Below are 20,425 nucleotides of genomic sequence, written 5' to 3'. Positions count from 1 at the left end.
CATGTATGAAAGACCCATTTGGGCATGTTACATATTGTAAAAGGAAATTATTTGAGTCAAATTCAAGTCAAAGAAACCTCCAAGACGAAGTCATAATTGAAAGATCAAATCGTCCTACACATATGGACAAGTCGGCCTAAAGGAGCAATTCGATCCAATGAGAAGCCTATATAAAGGAGACATTGACTTCACTTGAAGCACTCACTTCACTACAGACAAGTTCGATCACAAGAAGGAAAAAGAGTGTGAAGGAGAATAAGACAAAGGAGGAAGAAAAAATCAAGTTTATGGGATTTCTAGGCTAGTTCTCTCCACACGTGCGAAGGAATTAGGGTTCATGTTGTTGCAGTAAAGCCGAGTCGCGGAAGTGAAGTTAGGTCATCAAGAAGAGTTATTTTGGAAGTTGAATTCTCTAGGAGAGAGAATCTACCCAAGAAAAGGAGAAAGGAATAAGATCACACCATTATTTCTCATACGTGTAAGGGTCAGTGTTTCTACAGAAAATTTTTCTGGGCAAATTAACGTTGCAGAAGAATCTGTTGGGGATGTCGAAATTGCAAAAGGAACAGTTGTAAGTCTGAATTGCAAAAAGAAGTTGGAAGCAAGTTTTGACTTGGTCTTTAAGGGTCTTGGTCAAGGGTCAGAGGTCTTGGAATTTGTCAATTGAAGGCCTATAAGAAGAGAAAGAATTCTAGTCGGTTTTCCTCTCAAGTTGGAGAGGTTTTGGCCCTAGTTGATCACCTACATCTTGTGTCTTATTGTCTCATTGTTCTTTATGTTTTGGTAGTTGTTTGATGATAGAAAACACTAATTATAATAAATGAAAGAAGAAGTAATTTAAGAAAAGTAAAAATACATCACAAGCAGTTATCAAAGAAGAGAAATCACCTTCACTTACTGCCCCTAGATTTCTCAACAAACCTAACATTTTCTCCTTCCACTTTGTTTTCATCTTTAACCTATATGCCACAAAATCAGGACCCTTTCCCCTACCAAGGATTATGGAAAATCACGAGATGTGGGAGCTACATTCAATCATGCATCGACCCACGAAGAGGTCATTGAGGAACTATAGGTATCTATTCATCAATTAACAGTGAAAAATGTCACTCTAGTAGCACAATTGGAGGTGTTAATGGATATTCTTTTCCAATAAAGGAAAGTTGTTCAACAACTTCAAGATAATAGGGGAATGTCCTTGCTCAAAATTGAAGACCTTCAATCAAATTATCATTTTGTTAGGCAACTCTCCACAACATTTGCTAAATCTGGCAAGAAGAAATAAGTTCCAATAGTATTGTAACTATAGGTTTCAACGAATAGATGTTTGAGATGGACAAGAGCACAGAGGATTTGGCAATCTCTTCGCACAGCCTAGGGAAATTCTAATGTTTTGTATGTTTTTCCTATTTCTTGACACGCATTACCAAATCTACTATGTTAAGTTCTATTATGTAAACTTAAACATGTCATTTCCATTTTTGAACAATCAAAATTCAAAGCTCTTTAGACAAAATTGGGACATTATCAAAAGAATTTGTTCTTTTTGCTAGAATCTTACTTCTCAAACCATAAATATGCATAACTACTTTTGAAATATATCTCAACCTTTGATATGTTACTACTAAAAATATTCTAGAATATGTTATATCCCTACCATCCACCTAATAATTATTATAAATAAAGTAAAATTACAGAAGCTCAATTCCAAAATAGAGACACATATTCTAATAACTAAATTAAAATTCTCGAAGCCCCGTTCCAATCCACTTAAAAATTATTGATAATTAATTTCATTGTTTTATATTTATAATGAAATAGTTTTCTTATTACTTTGACTTTATTATTTTTCATTTTAGAAAACAATAATTAACTTTTTAATTTGAAATATTCATCATATATAAATATTTATAAACTTAAAATTAACATTATCAATTTTATGGTCCATGGGGTCTTGGATAGACCGTGATCGAGTGAGTTGCTAAGGCATTCTTAAATGTTAAGTCATCAGTTCAATCACTGGTCTTAAGTTCAATTACTGGTCTTATTCGGGTATTATTCTTAAACATAAACCAAACGTAACCTCGCCAATGTCGAACTTAAAAACCAAACTAACAACATTATAGATTTTACAGATTTAAAATTAACATAATATAAACTTAAAATTAATATTACAAACACAAATTTAAAAAAAAAAAATAGTAACTCATTTATATTATAAAGTTATCATCATAAAGTTATCTCGCCACGATTACCTCTCCCATAATATTTGGCATTAATAAACTCCCTCTTCACATAATATTCAACATCTCGCCACAATTTCCTCTACCATAATATTTGGCATTAATAAACTCCCTCTTCAACTAATATACAATTTTTAATTTAGCGAACATCCATAACTTGCATTCCTTAACATTAACATTCTGAAGTATTTATCAATCATAACTAACTCCTCAATGACTTCAGAATTTTAATGATGCTATTAATTATCGATTATCACAATCGATCACATGTAATTACCTTATTAAATTAATTCTGATATTCTCCATGAGATGGGAAGCTTCCTCCATTGGAAAATAATTAACAAATTCAAATTAATACATATCATTTCATTATTTCTTAATGTGTGAACGTAAATTAAAAGGTGGTAATAGAATGTTGTCATCACAAATTTTGTATTTCACTAACAATGATGAACATCAAATTTTAACATTAACATTGAGCACCAAGAAAAGAAATTATTGAAATCACATACTAAGAAATTTAAGAGAGAACAATCATTTTTGGTAGGTATTCCCTGACCAGTATTGTTCATTTATTGTCTAATTGATTTTATGTATTGCTCTATGTTGATAAAGATGGGGTTTCCTATTCATACAGCCTTCAATGAAGTGGAAAACTAAGAGGCAAATAGATGCGAAAGTTGGAATATGAAATACATTATAGCTAAATACGAAGGTAAATATCTCATATTTAGATATTGGAAGAAAATAGGGGTTTCAATATGACAATCCAAGAGTTGAAAATATCAATCACATTGATCACAAAGCTCCCATCATCTAAAATGTGAAACTGGCATATAGGTGGTCCCTAAAGAAGATTGGGAAGAATGAACTTACATTTTTTGCAACAAAAGGGTGGTAGAAACAGAATGGCATTTTATCAAAGAGTGTGCAGCATATGAAGTTATTCGTCATGAGTTTGATTGCAGCCTAAAGGTGAATAGTCTTAGTGAGCTTTTTGAAGAGACAAGGCTTTACAAACAGCGAATTTCTTACTCAAGATCCATAACAACAGAATCAACCTAGAAAAAAATCTGAACATGGACTAAGCAATAGTGGGTGGTCCCTTAGATCGCAAGGTCTCGTGGACGTCATTAAAATCCATTTCATTTCATTTCAAAGCATAAAGTAGAATGGGGGCAATAGTAATTGTGATTGATCTGAAAAATAGACGGATTCTCTATTTCAAATCGAATGAAGCGTCAGCATTTTCAAGGAAGAGTCTTGCTTCATAAAGCAATCTATAACAAGAAAAAAATGGTGTGATCACACTAGACACCAACCCAAGGTATGCCTTAACCCATGTCATTAGAATTATCACTTCAACAGGAAGGAATAACGTAATTTTGTAATTCTGCTTTTGTAACCCCTACCCCTGACGTTTTTGTAATTTGGGAAATTGTATCGTGAGTACTCCCATATTTTGAGCCGCCACATGAGTACCGCCTACATAGATCACAAATTGCATTATATGTCATTTGAGAAACATCCCCGAACCCCATAAAGTTCAAGACATCAATACAGAGTTCATTAATCCCCTTGAGGAAGATAATCGTAAGAGTTTCAGAGTCTAGTGCATTTTATTGAGTTCTCCTTAAGATTATATTGGAATCTTTCAACAAAATCTTCTAACTTTTGTTATCTTGTTGAGTCATATTAAATTTTTCTTCTCTAATGTCACACACTTTATTGTGGTCCTAATTTTTTTCCAAAAAATTCTTTCTCATTTGATCCCATCTTTGAATTGAATTGCTCACTCATTCCATAAACCATCATAAGGTTGCATCCTTTAGGGTAGTTAGGAAAAATTTCAATTTTTGGGCATCAAAGAAATAATCATAACCATAGCAAATTTGAAAAGAAAAGTGTTTGGATCTTCACTAGTTAATCCTTGAAAATTCGGAGGAGCAAATGGTGGAATGTTCTTCATTTGAACCACAGTCCATCAGGATCTTAAGTGGGAAATTCAATAGTGATCGGTTCCCTTTGCTTTGGTCCTTCAACTTCCTCTGTAGTGTCCCAAAAAGTCTTAACTTATTAGATTCCATTAAGAGTTCTAGTTCCCTCACAAGATTTTCACTTTCCGATCTATGACAACTTAAGGTTGGAGTGCTAATAGCTACGTTGGTTGTCGATTTGATCTTAGGAGGATCACTTATTATATTAGATGATGCTTGTTCTTTTGGGTTTTGGGTCTCGTCTTTGGACCACCTTGAGGATTACCTCATTCACCTATTGGTGTGTTAGTGTGGTGAATGTCTCATACTGCTTGACATGAAGATTCTTGGTCTAATTCTTTCACATGCATCCAATCATGACCTAATGTAGGATGGTTGTAGACAAGGGTAATCGAAGGGGGTAGTTGGCAATTCCGTAAGGTTGCCTTGGTCTTGTATCTTTTGACTATCCTAAAATAAAGTCTTAGTTCTTAGAGTGCCTCCCTAGGAACAACACTGAAAATGATGGTGTTTTATTTGGTTTTCCTACAACTAGGATAAGTCGATAGAAACACAATCACTTAGTTTGTCAACCTAGGATCTGTGGGAACTTGTGAGGCACCCAATGCAGTAAGCACATAAATGGAACACTAATTGCATGTTCTAAACTATTTCATACAACATAACTAAAAGATTACTACAAATTCTATTATAAAATAAAATGAAAACTTGCAACAAAAGGATCAGTATCGTTCCAAATTTGTAACTCAGTAGCACTCCAAATGTTATAGTCCATGAAAATCTATTCATAACCCTAACATGTTGCTCTGTATAGCAAGCATTAAGGAAGAAAAATTTGATTCATTACGCAAAAATCCTGTAACAATTAATTCTACAACCAATTTTGTAGCATGTCAATTTAACAAAGAAAACCACACCAGAACTTTAAAGCAAATGTACATGATAGTAAGGAAACAAAATTGAAAGATTCAACTAATCAAAACTATCTACTCGGTGCACAAAGGAAATATGGTGGAGCACCTTACCTTGAGCATGCCCTACCTAACATTCAGCATGTTCTGAAATTCATAAAGCCAGTAAGATAGTACTATGTTGAAATTCCACACATAAAAAACCAAAAACAATCAATTGTGATAATGGAATCAAATTAATAACACGAGTTTTACAATTTGATCTCTCCTACAGAGCATCAAAAATACAACATCAGTTTTAACACACTTAACTAAAAAGAAAACTAACATGCCTATGATTGGCTCGGGGCTCAATCGATCATGCTTGGATGTCTATTCAAGTGATCCCAAGTTAACCATGTGATTAAAACCTTCAAGGTCCTCCAATACAATTAGCTGCAATTTGCAATCGTAGCCTCATCCATATGTTATTGTGGTTGAACTATAACAGAGTTGGATCCCCTATTTGCACATAGTGCGTGGAGTGTCGCATGTCGACATGCAACTGCAAACGAACCATTGCGATAACCATCGAGATACCTGCAACCCTATCCCTGGGGAATCTTTGATCAAAGTGAAACCCTTTCCATACTTTGCAAGAATCATTTGATCGAAACCTAGTATTGGTTTGGAGTTTTAACCTCCCACGCGATGGTAGAAGCCATCCTAGTATTGGTTTGGAATTTTAACCTCCCACACGATGGTAGAAGGCATATTAACCTGGGAGCAATGAGCACATTTCATGAAAACCAAGGTTAGCCATGAAATTATTGAGTTATGACCAATCACAAAGATGCTCATAAATATATACAATGGTCCAATTGATCTCTAAAACACATTTTAACTTCAACCATAAAAAGAAAATGAGAAAAAGTAATGGCAATTATGTGCTTTGGCAAAAACTATGACAAGGAAAAACAAGGGCAAAAATGGTGAAAACTTGCATAAAAACGAAATGTTTATTGAGCAAAATAAAATGGGGTCCATCGCTTTCTGTCAAGGAACCATGATTTTCAAATCCATTGATGCATCTGATCAGACCAAATATGCAAACCTATTATTTGATATTTTGGATGAGATGGTTAGGACAGTAAGGGACAAAATTTTGTTCAAGTCATCACTGATAATGCCTCAAACTATGTTCTTGTTAAAAGAATGCTATAGTCAAAATATAGGACCATATTTTGAATCCCATGCACTACAAATTGCATAGACCTCATGCTTGAGGATATAAACAATGTGGATTGAGCAAAGAACATTGTAGAGTGTGTCAAGTGTATCTTGAAATACATATACAACTACTCATGGATATTGAGCCCGATGAGAAAATACACCGAAAACAAGGAGCTTGGTAGGCCTACAATCACGAGACTTGCAACTCACTTCCTCACATTTCAATCTTTCATTTCTCAAACACAAAACTTGCAAAAAATGTTTTGTAGTGATAATTGGCATGTATCCCGGCGGGCTCGGGAGCAAATAGACAAAACAAAAAAACAAAAACGAAAAACAAAACAAAGAGAGTTGTTGATAACACTTTTTTAAAAAATCATTAGAGATTGTAAAAATTAGCAAACACCTTGTTAAGGTGTTGTGGTTGATAGATGGCGAAATATTGACCATGGGCTACATCTATGAGGCTATGGATTAAGCAAAGGAGCAAATACAAACTCTACAAGGATAGAGTAGGGATGGAACTATTTGAGAGATCATTGATAATAGACAAAACAATAAACTCCATCACCCTCTATATACAACTGGGTATTACCTAAACCCAGGGTATTGTTACAAAGCTCGATTTGGAGAAGATCAGACTAAAGACATCAAAGATGAGTTGTACAAGTGCTTGGAGTGCATGGCCCCTAATGAGTCTAAGCAGTTGGAAATAGATCACCAGACCAATGCTTTCACTAAGGCCAAACGTGCCTTTCACATAAACCTAACAAAGAATTGCAAGAGATGTGAACAACTGGGTAAGCAATTCCAATATTTTTTTTGAAGTTCAATAGTTTAAAATTCAAACTTAATACTTGATTTTTTAGCTTTGAATAGTGAACTAACTTCAAATTGTCTTTGTAGCAAATTGGTGGGAGTCATTTGGAAACCATTACCCTCAATTCCAAAAGTTTGCAGTTAAAGTCATTTGCGAAACTTGCAGTGCTTTTGGGTACGAGTGCAATTGGTCTATTTTTAAGCGAATTCACACAAAGAAGAGAAATTGTTTGGAACAAAAACCGTTGAATGAACTTTGTCTTCATGCAATACAACCTCTGACTAAGATACCACAAATTACATAACAAAAAACTTGATATAGATTCCATTGTGTTCAATGATATTGATCAAACTTGACTCACTAGTGGAGTTTGATATTGATGCCATGGAAATGCGGCGGGGGGTTTATCCTAACATAGTCCTAGTAGTAAAACTAGGTGTTGAAGGAAGAGAAGCACCAAACATGGCAATTACAAGCACTAGTCATGCAAATCGACCAACTCGTGCTTTTGTTAGGCCTACTATTACTACAACTAATACTACTACTAAGATTGCAAATGCGTTACTACAACTAATACTACTACTAAGATGGCAAATGTCCATAAGTCTAAATCTAAATATTCTAAGCCATATGATGTTTGTGTAGCTCCTACTAATGAACACATTTTTAGTAGTGGTGATGAGTTAGACGAGTAATCATGTTGATCAATGCCTTGTAGTAGGACACTAGCCCAATAGCTTGTAGCATGGTTTTTGGACCCCAGGCTATTTAAAGCCTTATTGATTATGTATTTTGTTGCTGATATGTATTGCACATGGCGCCATTTTGAATAATCACCCTTACATGGTATATATAAGCAAACTCTACACATTTTCTCTCTTAAAGCTTTAAAATCAGGGTTTGAAATCATAAACTCAGTTTTTCATTAAAAAAAATTATTTTATAAATTTATTTATTTATTTATTTTAATAGGTTTATTGAGTTAGAGCCCGAGTTGAAACCTTGTTTGATAGGTAGTCGTGTCAAATACTAGTTCCAGGTTTCAAAACTATGATGTAGCTATATATTTAAGTCACTTGTCCACATAAGGAAAACCTAGAATAGGAACAACATTCGTCTTTGATGTTAGAGAAACTCGGCAATGGAAAATATCTTGGTCCTTACTAAGCTCGAGGGAGCACTTGCATATCCAAGAGCCTCTATCCGTAAGTAATCGGAATAAACTACAAAGTTAACGTGCACACACAAAATGCTGGCCCTAACGGTTATAGTGCATGTGAGAAGTTGTATCATTGTGTGACCATGTGGTATAAGTGGCCTACCGACACCCTGATTTCTATTTTTATCTTCTTTAATGCAAGTAATGCAAGTCAAAGTAGAACCGATGAAGTCAAGATACCATTAACTATGAAAGCAATGCAAGCAACTTAAGAAAAAAACCTCACATGGTATAGATTTTTTCTGCTTTAAATGAAACACTTCACTAACGATAGTCTCATGTCAATATATATTCTTCCTAGTGTTAAAACCTATCAACATATTTTCACTGAGGGGGGTGAGTAATCAATACTCTTATAGATCAATTGTTAATTTTAGGTATGTTCTATGCTAAGAGCAATTTATTTCAATTTTCACAGTTAGCTCAATATCTCTTCCAGATTAGCAATCACCTCAGCATTAAAGTAAATTGCAAATAGAACATAAACATAGATCGTATAAGACAAGCCAAGACAAGAGGACACAAGATGTGGCACTAGCCAGGGACAAACCCTATGTTGCAGGGAACGTGGGGCAGAAGGGCGTTTCTGTAGGGAAACGGGTACGAAACGCTGAAACGCGTTTGGTACGGCCCTGAAACGCGTTTCAGGCCGTACTACCACGTTTCACGAAACTGAAACGTGGTCAGTACGGCCTGAAACGCGTTTCAGGGCCGTACGACCCACGTTTCAGCACGCACTTGTGTTTTTATTTTTTATTTTTTATTTTTTATTTTATTTGTTTTCTAATCTATTCTTACGTTAGCCTAGTAACTTCTAGTTGCTTCCAGATGCCTGTCTAAAGTTATAAAAGTGAACTTTTGCCCTAGTGTTGATATGCAGTTCATGGTAATGTTAAATTCTTAAAGTAAAAGCATCCTTTTACTTAAATTTTTAACATTACCATGAAATGACTCAAGATGTTTGAGAGTGGTTTCGCCCTCATTGGATTTCATATGGAGAAAGTAGAATTTTAGATCTCACTCAAAATCCAGCAGACTTATTTGTTTTTCAGGATTTCAGGATTGGGGGGATTGCAATGTTTCCATTGGATTTTATCATGTACTGGGGTATGGAACTTGCATTTAATCAAGAGAACCAAGCCCTCTATGCAGGGGAGACTCCTAATAATCAAGAGAATGTAGGGTACTAGGGTATGAAACTTGTATTTAATCAGGAGCATTAAGGTCGTTCGACTATGTAGGAAGAGACTCCCAATCAAGCACGAGACAAGAAATTAGAAATTTCTCGTGGCTGATTTTGGATATTTCTATTTTCATTATGTGATTATTCATGAGTAAATGTGATGCAAATTTAGATACTTATAGTTTATGCATTGACAATTGACAGTTTTATCATAATGTAATAAATGAGAATGTATCATATATGCTTTATGATTTCACATATTTCCTAAATGTCCTAATATATATATATATATATATATATATATATATATATATATATATATTCATGTTTCCCCGTTTCCAAAATTTGGGGAGGTCGTGTTTCGTATCGCTTCCTGTTTCGGAAACTCGTACCCGTTTCCCTGTTTCGTGCAACCTTGGACAAACCCCAATGTGGGGAAACCCTTGATCAATTCTTCTTATATGTTCTTCAGTAGTTCAGCATAGAGAGAGAGAAAGTACATATACAACAGAATTCAACACTTTGACTTATCTAAATAAGAGCATAGATCATCTCTAAGTAGATGATACATGAGGTAGCTGAACTCAGTTGAAGACATGTTGCTTCAATTGATTCTCCCAAGTGACTTCATCACCATGTTTCACCTATCATTGTGTTGCTCCTCATCATCATGCTGCACCTCACTATGTTGCACCATGTTGCACCCATCATCACCATGTTGCATCTCATCATGCTTCACTAATCATGACTGTACCCATCATTGTACTGCATCATGTACCATTGTTGTCCTATGTGCCATTGTTGCACCATGTTGCCATACTGTTGTCCCAATGTGCTTGCAGCACCATGCTTGCCCCCATGTGCTTGTTGCACCTTGCTTGCCATGTTGTCCCAATGTGCTTGCAGCACCATGCTTGCCCCCATGTGCTTGTTGCACCTTGTTGTTGTTGTTGTCCCATTGTGACATTGTTGTACCATGCAACCATTGTAACATTGTTGTACCATGTCATCATTGTAGAATTGATGTACCATGCCATCATTGTAACATTGGTGTACCTTCCTGAACTACATCATCATGTTATTTAGATGATTTTTATTTGTTGCATTGGAATTCTGGGCAACCTTAGGTTAGGCCATCAACAATCCTACCTATCCTCACACATAGGCATGCTGCTCCAACTTCGTTTGTTAGCGCACACTGTTGTAGCCTCAATGTTATTCCACATTCAACCCCATAAGACTGCGGCCAAATTTCTCCATGACCAGTAGTTAGGGTGAGACTAGAATTAGGATTGTGGCTAGCTGTAGGTTGATCTCCACTTATTGACTGTGGCTAGGGATCTTTTAGACCTTCATTAGACAGCGTATACAGTCTTCCTTTAAGCCTCTCCTTGCTATGACAAATGTTGAAATTTGGTACCGGAGGACAGGTGGTTCCCTTAGGCTTTGATCTTTGGCCTAGGGAAAAGTGTCCAAAATAATTTAATTTTTCTCCTAAAGTGACTTTATAATTTTATAAAGTTAAATCTAATTTAAAAGTGACTTTAAGTGATAAAGTTATTAAGTCTAATTTTAAAGTGACTTTTATAAAGTCAATGAAAAATTAGAAAGGAAAAGTGACTTTGGAAATAAATGACTAAGTGGGTCTTTATTAAAGTGGGGTGAATTAAAAAATAGAAAGTGAGATTTAAATGAGCATTTAATCTCAACCATTGATCTAAATCTATTTCAGCCATTGGATTTAGAGATCACCCAAAAGTCACTTGGATCACCCAAAAGTCACTTGGAGTTATATTAAAGGAGGAAAAGGAGGAAAAGGTCATATATTCTTTCATGAGCAGATTGGGAGAAGGAGAGCAAGAGAGCAAGAGAGATTTCTGAGCAGGAAGGAGAAGGAGACAGCAGCTTGGCACACATTCCAAGGCAGCAGTTGAGCAGATTTGTACAGCTAATTCAGCACATAGTGAAAGGCAGATTTTTGCACAAAAATCGAGGAGCAGTTTGCTGATTTTTCTGCACACAAAACGGAGGTCGTACAGCATTTATTGCTGTCCTGTTTGCTGTAATTTCCAGATTGCTGTGAGGCACGGGAAAGGAGATAAGTTGTAAATTTGCTTGCTGATTTTTGCTGAATAATTCTCACTGTAAAAAGACAAATTTCAGAAATAAAGAAGAGCTCTCAAACTGGTTTTCCCCAAGAGTTGTAGGGGGTTTTTCCAGGGTCAAGTTGACCAAAAATATCAGTGTTTTAATGTGTTTTAATGGCTGTTTTTAATTGCTGATTTTTAATTCTGCAATTTCCAGCATTCTGAAAAATTTTCAGAATTTGTGTTTTCAGCAATATTTATTTTTTCAGTCTGTTAAATGTATGGTTATGGGAATGGGCATTTAACTACATGGGAGAAATAAGGAGAAACTGAAAACCGGGGTGGGAAAACAGAAATTTTTACAACAAATAGCCTCATTTGTGATAGCGCATGACCCTTCCATGACTGCGTCTAGGGCACTCTAGAACAATAGCATAGGACCTGTGTTTAGGCTTCTCCATATAGCGTCATACGTTGCCCTTTCTTGCACCCCAAACACCTCTACGCAGCCCTGAAACAGTCTGCCCTACCTTGGCCTTCCTTACAGCAGCTCGACCCTCCAAAACACCCATGACTTTGCTGCGGTTAAGACCTTCTGTTGACTGCAGTTAGGGAATCCTATAGACCCCTTGGGACAACGTATAAATCTCTTCCTTGACTGCGGATTTGGGCAGCGTATAGGTGTCTGCAATTAGGGCTCTTTCTTTCACTGTGTCTAGGGTTAGATCTCCCCTCTAGGATTGTGGCTAGGGCATCCTCCTTAGGATTGTGTTTTCCTTGCTAGGGCCTCATCTCTAGGGCAACGCCCTTAGTCTCCTTTCCTCCTGCGTTTTAGGGCTTCCTCTCCTAGATTTCTCTTCCACTAAAACCCAAAGCAAGTGGAGAGAAATCAAGAGTGAAGTGAGTGTGCAATTACTCTCAAGTGATCCCCTTTTATATTAAAACGTTGAGCACATGTGGCCGTTATTTGGTTGTTGGCCAACCTTGACGAATTGTCTTATCACACAAATAAATTCATAAATCCATGAATACTTATCGGAATCGGATGATCTTTAGATCAATCCTACACCTCTCGATGAGAGGGATCCAAGAAAAATATCAGCTGCCATAAATAAGATGACCCACATGGAGTTTGGCCCTAGTTGCCAATTTTAACACTCCCTCTCAACTAGGGAGGACTCCATCTGCTGATCCATCTACCTGACTGTACTATCTCTACCATCAGTACCCTACACTGTTCTTCTCTGCTCTGCTAAACCATGAAGAAGAAGAATTGATCGAGAATGTCTCATACCATTCTCTACTGACCGGAAGTCAATCTCATATGAAGAGAGTGTGTCATACCACTCTTACTGGTCCCAGATCAGTTCCAAGAGAATGAATCATATCACTCTTACTGACCCGAAGTCAGTTCCCATTGATCCCAAATTAATATCAAAAGAGAGTTTCTCAAACCACTCATATTGATCCCATATCATTTTCATTGATCCTTAATCGATGGAGGTCATCCTAGCATAGGGAGTGCGGTAGATACAAAGATGTGTCTATCGATAGTACTACTATGGTCCCCAACCCCATTTCCCTACTCATTGGCTAGTTGAGAGGTACTTCCCATGACTCCCAGACTGCATGGGTAGGATGCCTCAATAGGAGAACCACTCATCCTGTCCATAAGTCGCCACGGGGTATCACAGGAGAAGGTTAAACCATTCACCCTGTACACAGCGCACCATTAGGGAAGGGTGAGTCACCCTATGGTTGCTTGTTGCTCCAAGAAGTGCCCCAAGCCCCCCGAAGCTCCCAAAGCTCAATACATGCATCATACAGAACCCTCATAAGAGGGTCTCTCAACGACTCCAAGTCATTCTCGAAAAGTCACAAATTTGACCTTTCCTCGGGGCTTTGACAGAATATCTATGACTTGCACATCAGTCCCAATGCGATGGAGCCTTCTTGCTCATTGATGTACCATATCCCAAATAAGGTAGTATTTGATGTCTATATGCTGGAGCAATCATAGAATACGGGATTCCTCAAAAATCAAATCCCCCTCTGGTTGACACAAAAGATCACGGTGGTATCCATCATGTGTACAAACAACTCACTAAAGAGCTTCCACAACCAGGCAACTTCACGCAAGGGCATACTCGTAGCTATGTATTCGGTCTTAGCAGTGCTTAAAGCAACCGTCTTCTGCTTCCTTCTCATCCAGGATATCGAGCAGAACCCAAAGAGAACCAGCACCCAGAAGTGCTCTTGTGATCCTCCACACTGCTTGCCTAATTAGCATCAGAATAATCATGCAACTTCACATTTCCGACAGTGTATCTCAATCCATGAGAGATTGTGCCCTGAAGATATCTCAAATGATTCTTGGCACCAATCCAGTGAGGCTCAACCAAATATGAGCCCAACATGCTAACTGCAAAACATATATCCGAATAGAAGTTCACCAAGAACATCAATGCGAATGAGTTTATGAAACTCAGAGGCATTTCCCAAATCTGGTCTGGCATCACTACCACATAACTTCTTAAAGTTAAGCTCCATCGAGGTAGTCATGGGCTTGCAGTTCACCATTCCAAATCCAGAATCCAACTCCCTCTTACTTTTGCAAATGAGAGGGTTTGCACCTGTCAGAAAGAGGTCGTCCTCAGAAGCTATTGGTATGAGAGGTTTATCATCCACAACCTTCAAGCAATGGTTTGGATCAGCTTCACTCCTAATGAATCCCAGCTTCATCAAACAATTATCAATCCTCTCATATCAGGCCAGGGGTGTTTGCTTCAAGCCATACAGGGCTTTCTTCCCCCTGCATACATGAGATTCTCGATCATGAATCTCAGACCCCTCGGGTTGTTCCAAATCTGTGGCCCTGCTACATGAGGGAAATGGTCCCCTTTGTAAGATTTTCCTTCGATACATCTCAGACATGTACCTTCATGCTCTTCTTGAATTCAGGCATCCCTCTCACCCTCTGACTCACAACGAGTAGGTCCCCATAATAAGTTGACCTCCGTGAGATGTGTCAACTGACATGGTCCCCAATGGGCTTCCTGCAACTTGATACAAATTGCCAACCCTAAAAAAGCATCTTTGAAAATTCTATTTTCAAACACTTACCTTTCCATCGATGAATGCCACCTTGAAACCTTTGACTTCCATTGCCGAAATGGACACCAGGTTCTTCTTGCGATCAAGGACATAAAGAGATTCTTATAAATGAATCAAGTTACCCTCATTTAGTTGAGGGGTAACATTCCCTACACCCTTTCCGGGATAGGTGGCATTAACTCCAAGTATAATCCCGCGATTGTTTCCATCTCTACCAAATTAGAAAGTGCACCCTTCTATCCGATGAAGTGCCTTGAAGCACTACAATAAGCCAAATTCCCAAAGAGTCTGGAGGAGAGGGCCAATATAAGATAATGTTGCTTTATCTTACCAAAAACAACATTTGATTCTTCATACCTGGAGTTCCTTGCTTTCTTTGAAGAGTCGGTCGTTTCCTTGATGACCTGCATTACCTGTCATTCCTCTGATCATTGAAGATGTCCCTGGAATGATTGTTATCATCATCAAGTGATGTGTCCCTACCATTCGGACACTCCTCAACATAATGGCTGAACTTATTACAAACAAGGCATTTGTCTTTCCTTCCACCCTTAGATCCGGACTTCCCATTGAAGTGATCTTTAGGTAGGCCATCAGATGCTTCCGCTACACCACTCGGATAATATTCTCTGCTTCGACTTCACCCTTGGTATATTTGAAGAGGGATGAGGAACCCATTGAGCCTTTTGTCCTTTCCCAACTGTCTTCAGTGATCGCTCTTTCACTCTTGTTTGGGCTTTGTCTTCACCTCAGCTCTAATACCATGTTAAGTTTAGGTATGTTCTATGCTAACAGCAATTTATTTCAATTTTCACAGTTAGCTCAATATCTTTTCCAGATTAGCAATCACATTAGCATTAAAGTAAATTGCAGATAGAACATAAACGTAGATCGCAGAAGACAAGCCAAGACGAGGACACAAGATGTGGCGCTAGCCAGGGACAAACCCCAATGTGGAGAAACCCTTGATCAATTCTTCTTATATGTTCTTCAATAGTTCAGCAGAGAGAGAGAGAGAGATAGAGATAGTACATATACAACAGAAGTCAACACTTTGACTTATCTAAATAAGAGCATAGATCATCTCTAAGTAGATGATACATGAGGTAGCTGAACTCAGTTGAAGACATGTTGCTTCAACTGATTCTCCCAGGTGACTCCATCACCATGTTGCACCTATCATTGTGTTGCTCCTCATCATCATGTTGCACCTCACTGTGTTGCACCATGTTGCACCCATCATCACTATGTTGCATCTCATCATGCTTCACTAATCATGATTGTACCCATCACTATACTGCATCATGTACCATTGTTGTCCTATGTGCCATTGCTGCACCATGTTGCCATATTGTTGTCCCATGTGCTTGCAGCACCATGCTTGCCCCCATGTGCTTGCTGCACCTTGCTTTCCATGTTATCCCAATGTGCTTGCAGCACCATGCTTGCCCCCATGTGCTTGTTGCACCTTGCTTGCCATGTTGTCTCAATGTGCTTGCAATACCATGCTTGCCCCCACATGCTTGTTGCACCTTGTTGTTGTTGTTGTCCCATTGTGACATTATTGTACCATGCCATCATTGTAACATTGTTGTACCATGCCATCATTGTCGCATTGATGTACCATGCCATCATTGTCGCATTGATGTACCTTCCTAAACTACATCATCATGTTATTTAAATGATTTTCTATTTGTTGCATTGGAATTCTGGGCAGCCTTTAGGTTAGGCCATCAACAATCCTACCTATTCTCACACATAGGCATGTTGCTCCAACTCTGTTTGTTAGAGCACATTGTTGTAGCCTCAATGTTATTCCATAGTCAACCCCATAAGGATTGCGGCCAGATTTCTCCACGACCAGCAGTTAGGGTGAGACTAGAATTAGGACTGCGGCTAGCTGTAGGTTGATCTCCACTTATTGACTGCAACTAGGGATCTTTGAGACCTTCATTGGACAGCATATACAGTCTTCCTTTAAGCCTCTCCTTGTCGTGACGAATAGCCTCATTTGTGATAGCATATGACCCTTCCATGACTGCGTCTAGGGCACTCTAGAACAGCAACATAGGACCTGTGTTTAGGCCTCTCCATATAGCGTCATACGCTGCCCTTTCTTGCACCCAAGACACCTCTACGCAGCCCTGAAACAGTCTGCCCTACCTCAGCCTCCCTTACAGCAACTCGGCCCTCCAAAAGACCCAAGACTTTGTTGCGGTTAAGACCTTCTGTTGACTACGGTTAGGGCATCCTATAGACCCCTTGGGACAGCGTATAAATCTCTTCCCTAACTGCAGATTTGGGCAGCGTATAGGTGTCTGCAATTAGGGCTCTTTCTTTCAGTATGTCTAGGGTTAGATCTCCCCTCTATGACTGCGGCTAGGGCATCCTCCTTAGGACTACATTTTCCTTGCTAGGCCATCATCTCTAGGGCAACTCCCTTAGTCTCCTTTCCTCCTGCGTTTTAGGGCTTCCTCTCCTAGATTTCTCTTCCACTAAAAGCCAAAGCGAGTGGAGAGAAATCAAGAGTGAAGTGAGTGTGAAATGACTCTCAAGTCATCTCCTTTTATACTAAAACGTTGAGCACATGTGGGGGTTATTTGGTTGTTGGCCAACCTTGACGAATTGTCTTATAACCTTTGTTACACCGGACCCATTCCTAAGAGGTGGGAAACCTATTCCAATGGTTCCCGTGCTCCCGGGAGTTTTGGAACTATATGGGAACATTACCTTTTTAGCGGGAGCTACAATGGGAGCTAGGGAAAGTTCCGAGAGCTTTGAAGACTGTTTTTTTGGTGTTCCGACGTTCCCTGGGGTTGGGGAATACAAAGCCTGTAGAGAAATATGTTGAACTACCCACGAAACATGAGCCTATGTTGAAACCTTAGCAGGAAGAAAGGCCAAAGACATCCTTAACACCGATATCCTTAATTGAGAAACTTGAGCAATCTCTTGATGGGTTAAGGAAGCGTGTGGCACCTCGACATAAGGGCGATATCTAGGATGTCATGCTGATGAGTATTTCTCTTGCTACTTATGTATACATATCGTAGAAGATTGTGTGTGCATATTGTATGTGGCAGTCAATGCTTAAACATTAGAGTTGTTTTTTCTCTTGAGAATAACAAGAGAAAATTGTCAGTGAACTCATAATGAACTTGACATCTTATATATATAAAAGGAAGAGACTCAATAACTAGATAAACATGTTAGAGAACTCATAATGAACTTGACATTTTATATATATAAAAGGAAGAGACTTGGGGAGAAAGACATCCAGAGAATATATTTATAGATAAGAGAGGTTATATATTTATATATTTAAATTGATTTTAATTTTTGAATATTTTGATTCAAAATTAATTTTGATTATTATATAAATTATATATTTTATTTTTTATTTTTTATTTTTTTATTATATAATATTACCGCTCCTGACTAACCGTTCCCTGTAAATTTTGGGAAAACCTCTAACTGTTCTGGACACTCGTACCCAAGTTCCCAACGTTCCCATGTTCCAAAAACTCATGCAACATAGCTTATAACACAAATAAATTCATAACTCCATGAATATTTATCGTAATCAGATGATCTTTAGATCAATCCTACACCTCTCGATGAAAGGGATCCAAGAAAAATATCAGCTGCCATAAATAAGATGACCCACATGGGGTTTGGCCCTAGTTGCCAATTTTAACATCAATGGCAAATGTATAAATAAAGCTAATAAATTAAATTGTGAGATAAAGAATGTTATAAAAAAACATCTCAAAGTTAATAATAAAAAAGCAAATCCATCTTACACCCAAATCTTTTAAGCAGCGAGAGGTTGAGGGGTTTACGCCTGGTTTGCATATCACAAGCTGAGCAATTTAATCACCTGCTATATTGAATATCATTAGTTTTTGAACGAGAAAGTAGCTTCTGGGCCACACCACATAATTTAGACTCCTGAGCTACTTGGTAATACATGCATAGCATATCCAAAGAAAATTTCCCAAATGCATGCAATTACAACTGATCCAGGTGGCATTTGTGGAAGCACCTTTAAATTTTGCATCATCGAGATAACAAATGTGGGATTTTGCTATCATTATCGTCAATGTAATTTGATCCTCGAAGGAAAACAGCTGGCATTATATATATATATGACCTTAGTTGAGAGGAAAGGTTCTAGCAGCTGGGCAATATCAACTTTTGCCAGAACCAATAATTTTCAGACTTATTAAACAATCCACAAAAATGCTTGGGCAGAACGAAGCAAAAATCATTATTGCTCTCATTACAAAAGATGCAATGACTCCATATAAAAGTAATGTGGATTGTTGTTACAAGAATAAGAACGATGATCAAGATAATATCATCTTCAAAACCACATCCTAATGGGGCTTGGGAACATATCCATCTACAGCAAAATTCCTTGTGGCAGCTGGCAAAGCAACTTTCATCCCATCAAGCTCCGGCTTAGCAATGACTTGACAACCCAACCGAGACCTACACAAATACCAAACCAAAATCAATATTTGGTAGCCCACCATAATGATACAGCTGAGAGGAATACCAAACTCCCTACCCAGTATCACACCGAAAGCCACTTTATCAAGTTATCAAGAATTGAAAAGACCAAAACAAATAACGAATAGCTGAGCACTAACCCAAAATTATATTATTTGGCAGTTCACCACAAGACATTCCGTATTAATAAAATTGAAAAACCAAAATCAATCACTGCTAACACACCATAAGACACATTCTGTACTAACATATTTTGAAAAAAAATATCTCGATCTTGTCAATCCAAAAGCACTAACCCAATATTACACTATCTCGCTATGCACCATTACATATTAATAAAAAATGAATAACCAAAATCAATCTCTGGTAGCATACAATAAGACACATTCTGTACTAACAATTTTGTAAAAAGAAAAAAGAGACTCACGTCTCTGTAAGGCCAAAAGCAAGATCTAACATGTCATTCTCTTCATCTGTTGGCTCCGGTAGATTGTTATAGTAATCCTCATCCTGTAAAAAGAAGACAGCCCTTGAACATAGAAAGAGGGAAAACAAAACAAAATGCAACAAGCATCTCAATATTTTTGCAGTGCCCAATAAAGTACAGGAGAAAAACTTACCATGACAATAATATGACAAGTAGAACAGGCAAGTGATCCTTCGCATGCCCCTGAACGATGATATCAAGCAAAAACAATTAGAAAGGCAAAGAGGAGGGAAAAATGTATATGACTACACTATAATTTGGTTGCCCATAAAGATGATTTGGCACCTTCAAGGTCTATGTCATTCTCATGAGCAGCTTCAAGCATCGACATTCCAACTGGCACTTTCACAGTCTTTTCTTCACCATCCTTGTCAACAAATGTTACCGAGATTCTGCATCTCCCAAAACATAAGTTAACATTTAGATTCATCGAAATGAAAAATATCAGAATGCTTTCAACTTTGTATATGCCAAATGGTGCATATCAATAAAATCACCTGTCAAAAATTACCTGGTCCTTGTAGAGTGCAGAAAGAATTCTAAATATTTCTGTTTCTTAAGTTTTTAATGGTGGAATAAATCATAGGTTACACGTGATAAAATATGTCATGGGGTATTCCTTCACAGTACCTGGCTC

General features: G+C 37.7%; 1 protein-coding gene across 1 annotated transcript in view; it reads right to left on the bottom strand.

Moving 5' to 3' along the window:
• Positions 1-19,032: 19,032 nt before the first annotated feature.
• The window catches only part of LOC149171440 (uncharacterized), a 76,158-nt gene continuing 74,765 nt past the window's right edge, over positions 19,033-20,425 (bottom strand). Inside the window, exons 3-6 of the mRNA XM_089424085.1 lie at positions 20,074-20,180; positions 19,922-19,971; positions 19,729-19,811; positions 19,033-19,280 (exon numbers count right to left, since the gene is read on the bottom strand). Coding sequence (XP_089280211.1) covers positions 19,166-19,280; positions 19,729-19,811; positions 19,922-19,971; positions 20,074-20,180 — 355 coding nt within the window. The 3' untranslated portion in view covers positions 19,033-19,165. The remainder of the gene's footprint in view (positions 19,281-19,728; positions 19,812-19,921; positions 19,972-20,073; positions 20,181-20,425) is intronic.

This window comes from Pinus tabuliformis, chromosome 4_2, assembly GCF_031772625.1.
Source record: "Pinus tabuliformis cultivar Carrire ecotype Pingquan chromosome 4_2, CPIR1, whole genome shotgun sequence".
NCBI lineage: Eukaryota > Viridiplantae > Streptophyta > Pinopsida > Pinales > Pinaceae > Pinus > Pinus tabuliformis.
The sequence above is the reverse complement of the archived record's forward strand: the minus strand, read 5'-3'. Positions and strand labels throughout refer to the sequence as shown.